This window comes from Pecten maximus, chromosome 1, assembly GCF_902652985.1.
Source record: "Pecten maximus chromosome 1, xPecMax1.1, whole genome shotgun sequence".
Lineage (NCBI taxonomy): Eukaryota > Metazoa > Mollusca > Bivalvia > Pectinida > Pectinidae > Pecten > Pecten maximus.
The window spans coordinates 30,521,629-30,529,653 of record NC_047015.1 but is presented as its reverse complement, the minus strand read 5'-3'; the positions used below and the strand labels follow the sequence as shown (position 1 = coordinate 30,529,653).

Below are 8,025 nucleotides of genomic sequence, written 5' to 3'. Positions count from 1 at the left end.
CAGTCTGTCATGCGTTTTGTCGCACTATATATCGTGCATTTTGTCGCCGGTTTTGTCGTTATCTCGCCCATGAAAGTGCGCCAAAACCGGCGAGATAGCGACAGTGACACTCTCGCCCGTTTTGTCGTACTGTCTGACGTGCGTAGGCCTATAATGTCGCACTGTGACGTGTCGCTCTGTCGTGCGTTTGTTTTAGCAATGTCTTGGACGAGATAGCGACCGTTCAAACTGTCCGATATCAGCCATGCAACATATCAAATAAACAAACAATTCTGCCATATACCTCACAACGGCATTTTCCGTCCAGAATGCCCCGATAAAAATAATTGCAGCTAATTATTGTTCGTTGTCCGCAAGTTACAGCTGTGTGGGGCACGTTCGGCCTTGTATGGGGCAAGTTCGGCCCAGGCCGAACGTGCCCCTACTCTCAGGGCCGGACATGCCCCCAGCAGTTTTTCCGAACACTTCGCTTTGCACCTTATTTAATGGTACATGGGATGAAGTAAACATAGTGTAATAGCAAAGCCCAGTATCTTACCTTCATATTTCATATTTAAGTTCGTCCGAATTTCTTACGGTTCTCGGTGAAAATAAAAACTGAAAAGAATGTTGAAAATTTACTCACCAGGCTTAAAAATAAACATTCGCCACCAAAACGCCCAAAAACTTCACACTGCGGCCATCGTTGTACTGACGTAAACAGCGTCGTCATAAGTGACGTCATAGTATAAATGACGTCTCTTTATTCTTAATTACGCGCGAGATATAGCAATTAGCCGAACATGCCCCGAGGCCGGACTAGCCCCGGTCTCCCCTACCCCCCCCCCCTTTTTTTTGTTGAAAATCCTGGATCCGCGCCTGTATGGTATGACCAATTTATTTTTGTCTAGCAATATTTGATGTTTGCCTAGGCAAAATTCGATTTCTGCCTGGAACCAGAGACTTGTGTGATATACAAGTCTCTGCTGGAACCTAGTCTAGGCAAAAATAAGCAAAATTATTTAATTAAGACATCCTTCCCGCGCCATAGTTCTCATCTTATTTCTACTTCGGATTAGGCACGTTTTTGTAATTTCATATATGTCATAGAAAAATAAATTATATTCCATATTCAAGTGGTTTGACTTCAAATTTTCCCGCCACTAGGAATTGTTGTAGTTGCTACGGTCAAGGTCGAATCCTCAGAAACCGGAAGTCGAGAAGTTATGCCACGTTGAGCAAAGGAAAACGTGGAAGATTTATTTGTGGAATCGGCTACGTGGTAAGTTCCATTTACCCAGCAAGATATGATAGGTATAAAGATCTACTTACTGTTAAGTATCTTCATTCGAGGATAGACAGATTTTAACACAACGGCTAGCCACTCGCTGCAAAAACCGGCATTATCTTCGATTAGACTATTCCATCATGGCCGACAAATGTCAAAATTGTGAATAGTCAACGCATTTTTAACCGATAAGAGACACAGAGACTCATCATTTACGAAATATTTTCATTGAGGTAACGTTATTTATGTTTACAGGTGTGATGACTATGTTGATGAAGGATGAATGTAGTTGTATTGTCCAAATAGTTATATTTTTGATTTGAGGACTTGAGTTGGGGAGGAGTGTAACAGATAGACGGCATGTTTGTATTTAATTGTGTCTGTATGTGAAGAAATCTATCTCTAAATATCTTGATGAATCGTAATACTTGTTGTTAAATTTTCATATGTTATTAAAATGTCATACCTATATATATATGAGCCAGGAGTAATTCACTCTTGGTCCTGAAAGTGACAACACCAAAATTTCAAACATTTTGTTTTCCTTTTATTTTGATGTTCTATCTTATACATGGTAATGACCAACTTCAACAAGTTGAAGATAATGTCATGAGAGAGAGAGAAGAGATGCAGTCGTTTCCTAGAAAGCCAAAAGAAAGATGTGTATATAGGTATTACTTAATTTTGGGGGATATTTACTGATAGGAGGGCAGTCTACTCCTATAACATAAGAGGCCGCTGGTCGGCTCTTTTTCTATCGGATATGATTTCGCTGACTGTGACCTCTTATTTCCGAAGCACTAATTCTTTGATGCAGCCTGAAATCCTATGAAATATGCTTGAAAAAAACACTTAAGTGGTTGACAGGTCATTGCAACGATGTCTACGCATCATGTATGCAATATATATCCCATATGTATGTCACAGACACAAATATATAGTATAATCAATCCGGTATAGAACACACAAAATGCATGTCCATGTCGTTGTAGCACTTTTCTAGTTTTTAAAAATGGCTGCCTAAAGGTTGATACAAAATAGTCTTTTAGTATAGTATTTCAAACGGAACGAAATCATATGGATTTTGCTGTATTCTGCTTGTAGGACATCGCTTGTAATCCATTTTTGTATTAACCGGCAAATCACATGGTATTTCTACTTTCACTACCAGCAGTATTGTCTGTTTGAGCTCTGCTTCGCTTCGGAAGAGGAAAACTTCATAATTTGTGTGTTTGCTACAAAATTTTTCTCATTAAATCATGGGATTATAGAAAGAAATATATAGTGGACCCTGTTGATCATTTAAATGTAAGGTGACACGCTATATTTTTTCCAAATACGAACTTTGAAAATTTCATCGTCAGCATCGGGAAAATCAGCTATGGGCAGTTAGAGGTTACACCGCGCCTGTCAAAAGTATAATCTCGCCATGTAAAACCTCTAACATTGTTGGAGTATACGTAGAGGGCAGTCTTAAAGGATTCAGCTGTTGGACAGGAGGATATGATATCTGGTGGGATCTTGTTCCACTCAGATATTGTACGTGGAAAAAATGATTGTTTTCTGGCCATGGTTTTGCAGTGTGGTAGTTGAAATGATTTGTGATGGTTATGCCTTGATTGCCTGTTTGTTGGTGTAAGTCTGTTGTGTTGGCTGATGGCTTCTTGGTTGTTGGTAATTTTGTGCATCAGACAGAGTCTCAAGTCTCTACGTCTGTCAGCCAGGGGTCACCATTTGAGTTGTTGCAGCATATCAGAGAGACTGGATGTTCTGTGAGTGTATATGTTCTTGTTTAGTACATAGCGAGCAGCCCTTCGTTGTACCATCTCAATACGTTCAATGTTTTCCTGGGTGTATGGGTCCCACACAGAACAGGCATACTCTAGTGATGGACAAACTAATGACTTGTAGGCCTGTGATTTTACAGATGATGACCCTATTTTTATGTTTCTACGTGGAGTATGAAGCCAAGTGTGGAATTTGCTTTGTTTGTGATGTTTCTAATATGTGAGTCCCATTTCAGGTTTGATTGTATTGTGACACCCAGGTATTTAGCTTGGTCTACATGTTCTAATGAATGCCCATGAAGGATGTAATTGTGTCTGATTGGTGTTTTCATTACCCTTATGTACAGATAAGACATTGCACTTGCTTGGGTGGAAGATGTATTTTAAAGAACTTTGTACCCCCTTTATGAACTAATATCAAGAAAAAATAACTGCATAAAGGCCCGGGATTCTCAATAAAATGGGGATCAAGGATATCAGCTTCCACATATCAGGTTGGGAAAAACCACCAACTTAAGTATAATATGCAACTGTGTGTATTGTGTGCCAATTGAGGTATAGTTTTGTAACTAAAAGTAGCCAAAATCACTCTAAAGTTAACTGTTAAAAAAATTTGTCCATGTCGTATTTATTTAGTCATGATCGAAACATCATACAAATGCAAAAAATCGAAATTATTTGCACGTTGGAAAGTACCAAAAATTGATGCAGACTTCTGGTAGTAGTTTCTAGGCAGATAACACTTTCAGTAAACATATTTTAGTCAAATATTATTTATTTTGTTGTAATTAGATAATATATTTCAAAATTTACTGTCTAATCAATTTTGGCTATTTTTAGTAACAAATCCATACTCTGCATATAATACATGAATTCGCGTGTAGTATACGCAAGTTGGCGGTTTCCCCTAACCTGCATATTGTAGTTTATCTGATAGGTACTGGCCTCACAGGCAATTCAGGCTACGTCATGGGTATATAGGCAGATTGTCTATGTGCACCAATCTGACCACATATACATAGCAGTGTCCCAGCTAGGTCGGGTTAGCAGGGCCCCCTTAATTCAAAGTTAGAAATGTGCCCCGCCCCTTTTCCTGTAGTACTGCCCTTTTTCTAAGTTTCATTGTTGCTCATTTTGCCTCGTATACTCTAGATCCAATTTGCTGAAGCCATGCAATATACAGTCAGTCAGTCACTAATTGGCCACCTTTAACACTAGTCCCCTTTTTTTTTTAATTACCTGTAGACCTTTATCCGCGGTACTGATGGACACTGCCCGGGGCAGTGATCGGTCAGCTGGGGATAGAGCTGGTGTTTTAATCGATTCATTTAACCGTGACGAGTCGATAGGATCGGTTGGTAATCCAATTAAATCATAATTATATAATCATGAAGGCTTCTTGAAGATGAACAAAGAAATGATAATGGATGGAAATGTTATTTTACTTATGTAAACAACTGTTGACAAGACTGAAAAGAGCCGCACGCTTGTCGTAAAGTTATCCCATGAGCACGTGTGCATTGGCGATCAATCTATATATCTTTGAAATTTTCTTCACGTGACAACACGAAATCCTTCTGGTGTAAATCAAGCAACTTTTAAGTAAATGATCATGAGATCTCTTTCCAGTGATTTCCTAATGATCAAAATTAGCTTTCGGTTGATTTTATTTAATGAAGTTTGGCGGGACACCGGAAATGGTACATTGTAAACGCAGATGTTGCAAATTCCTTGTTGGATTGACAGATTTCTATACAAAATGTTTATTTTTCATTAATAAATAAAGGACACATAAAAATATCTGCTCATGTGTATAATGGTAGCAAAAGTTTAGTTTATATTGTGTTATTTTTGTATCTGAAATGCTGACTCTGCATTAACTGCGGGTCATGTGATAGCCATGTGATTACATTTCTACAACACGCGGGGACTGTTTGTTTACGAGAGCAACGGAACAAATGCTTTGATCGGAGACTGGCGAATCATGATCGGCCCTAATTCGTTTACCATTTCTTATAATTAATTCAAGAAAATGTTAACTTGCTATAATTTCCTGGTTTAAGTTTACCGTTATTTCTAAAGAGTCTAAAGTGAAAGTAGAAATTTGCCGCCGCTTACAAGTTACAGCGTAGTTATTTGGACGAAGTTTGAATGTCAAAACATTCAGATATTAAATAATTGAATTTCTTTTACTTCATCATTTTTTTCTCATATATGCTTAAAAAAAATATAACCACCTTTTCTCTTTTACTCCATAATATCTTCACTTACAATTAGTCGTCTTATAATCATAACGGACAGACTAACTTCTGGTTGAAAATATTGCTCGGTAGATTAAAATCTGATAGTAATTTTTTGATTGAACGTAATTATCCTATATGGTTCTCTCAATACACCCTTAAATTGAAATAATGCATATATCATTTTATTTTTGAATTACTCTAGGTCATAACTAGTACTTTTACCATCATAATTCAAAACAATATTTGAAGAATAAAGAGAAGAAAGAAGATATTTATACACACAAACGAAATAATTAAAAAAATGGATGATAACATAGTGGATCAATCCAATATGGTGTTATTGTGCCGTCTGCAATTAACATCCCTTTGATGAAAGATTTGGGCTTCAGAAGCATCTTTTCATGCCAAAAATATAACATGCTGAATGCAGAAACAAGCGAGATATGTTTTAATGATCTAATAAAAAAATTCTAACTCAACATCGGAACATGAGGATAAAGGGATGAGAGTACAAAAAACGACAATGACAAAATTAAACAGGAAATTGTGTCCTTTGACAAAAATATTTCGTTTCACCAACTAGCTAGATTCATCCATTTTTTCAAGGTTTGTTATTGTGGCCAGGTATCACACTTTTGTTTACATTTGCCCTGTATATTTGTGGTCATATTTGACTATGTGAGGCTTAAAAAACAAAATACCTGTGTGTCCTTGTCTATATATACCCATAGTAAAAACTATTTAGAAAAATAAAAAGATTTGCCACCTACCTACCCTTTTTTTCTGGCATGTTTTTTTGACCTGACTACCTGTCTATGCAGTATGTAGCCATGTTTAGTACTGGTTTTCACATGTTATTTACAAATTATTGACTTTCAGATTAAGAAGCAAGAATCCCTGATCATTGAGGAAAAACTATTCAAGATGAGAGTGAAAGAGATTGAGCGGACGGCCAATGTGGCATGGTCGCCTGCCACACAATATCCCATCTACCTAGTGGCTGGAACAGCAGCACAACAGCTTGATGCCACATTCAGGTATTAATTTATATGTAGCATTTATGAAAAATACAAAAAAAAACTTGCATAATTATAAGTTACTGATCAAACATCTAGTTTTCAACATAATATAGTTCAGAGCTAAAACAATCTATTCAAGCTTTTTAGTTTGATAAAATCATATATATATCCTTTCTTTCACTTTGTGATTTTAGGTTTTGCCACGCAGCAAAACTGAAATTAAGGGATCCCTTAGAAATGATAATTGAATAACGATAAAATTATATGATATAATATCAGTAATTTCTCACAATGAAAACATATTTGCAGAGAATGATGCACATCCATCCATTAATTATGCATGATGATGTTTAATGCTATAAGTAATTCTTTTGTTTTATTCAGCACTTCAGCAGCTTTGGAGGTGTACAGTCTTAACTTGGCAGATTCAACCCTCAATATGCCACTGGTTTCTACTATCCCTTCAGACTGCAGGTAATTTTTGTGTGTAAACAAACGCTCTTGTATTTATCCTGTTACACGCCCAAGCTAGGGGACTAACACAATACAATAATACGCCTGTAAGGGGTGAGCTAAATTCACACGGCTTATTCCAGAACCATATCGAAATTGTTTCGTTGGTATCAGTATTGTATATTGTATCGTTTCGTTCCTAACGGTATCCAACCTTAGTCATTGCCTATAATGATTAAGAATTTTCAAAATATTGTACACAATTATTTGAATGACAATACTTTTGAATCCATATTGTATGAAATGTTTCAGATTTCACAAGCTTGTGTGGGGCTCCCATGGTATGTCTTCAGAGGATGGTGGAGCAGGGTTTATCGTTGGCGGGACAGATAATGGAGGTGTGTACTGCTACAGTGCCAGCAAAATGATCAAAGGGGATAAGGATTGTCTTCAATTCAAACAGGACAAACATACTGGCGCTGTCAAGGCTCTTGACTTCAACCCATTTCAGGTACACTACAATGAATACTTCTTTTTTGGAAATTTTACTCCAGCATCACTCAAAGTCATAGAGATTGAGATAATCATCCTTTCTTCTTATCTTTAAAGATATTGCATTATTATGTCACATTTTCAAATTATTTGGAAGTTTCACATCAATCAAGATATTTGCGTGATTCATATTTAGTGATGCATTTTATAAGCTGCTTTAATATTCATTTCGTGAAATATATCTTTTGTTCAGACTAGTTTCCATGAACTTGGTCTGCTATAAACTTGACTTAAGCTGTTCTTGGACACCAATATGTATACCTACTCGTATAATGCAAGATGCTGCCGGTCAGTCTATTATCAGAATTTATAATTACTGACTGTTGACACGGTAAGATACCTTTGACAAGCACCATGTTGCAGTACAATTAGTATGTCAAAAGTTTCTGTTTATAAACCTTTACCGTTCTTGATGTGAGGTATACGATGCAAGCACAATCTATATTTAAAATCTATAAACATGCTAACACACAAGAATGGAAAAAAATATGTTTGTATTGCTTATATTTACAGGCAAACCTATTAGCAACAGGTGCTTCAGATTCAGAGATACACATTTGGGACCTGAACAAACCTGACAGTCCAATGACACCAGGTGCTAAATCACAGGTATTAAACTCTTGTATTATGTTTTTATGATGTTTCTTAACGGATACCATATAGCAAAGTAACACAAAGCTACTAACAAGGGGTGGGATGTTTGA

At 36.7% G+C, this 8,025-nt stretch overlaps 1 protein-coding gene across 5 annotated transcripts in view; it reads left to right on the top strand.

The window, feature by feature from the left end:
• The first annotated feature begins 1,195 nt into the window (after nucleotides 1-1,195).
• LOC117329880 (protein transport protein Sec31A-like) overlaps nucleotides 1,196-8,025 on the top strand; it is a 38,941-nt gene continuing 32,111 nt past the window's right edge. For 4 of the 5 annotated variants that reach the window (XM_033888109.1, XM_033888115.1, XM_033888100.1 and 1 more), the window contains exons 1-5: nucleotides 1,196-1,261; nucleotides 6,177-6,334; nucleotides 6,701-6,790; nucleotides 7,082-7,280; nucleotides 7,835-7,930. In XM_033888109.1, the coding sequence (XP_033744000.1) occupies nucleotides 6,222-6,334; nucleotides 6,701-6,790; nucleotides 7,082-7,280; nucleotides 7,835-7,930 (498 nt within the window). In that variant the 5' untranslated portion in view covers nucleotides 1,196-1,261; nucleotides 6,177-6,221. Of the gene's footprint in view, nucleotides 1,262-1,403; nucleotides 1,501-6,176; nucleotides 6,335-6,700; nucleotides 6,791-7,081; nucleotides 7,281-7,834; nucleotides 7,931-8,025 lie in introns of those variants that run through there. The other variant, XM_033888094.1, reaches the window with a different exon arrangement.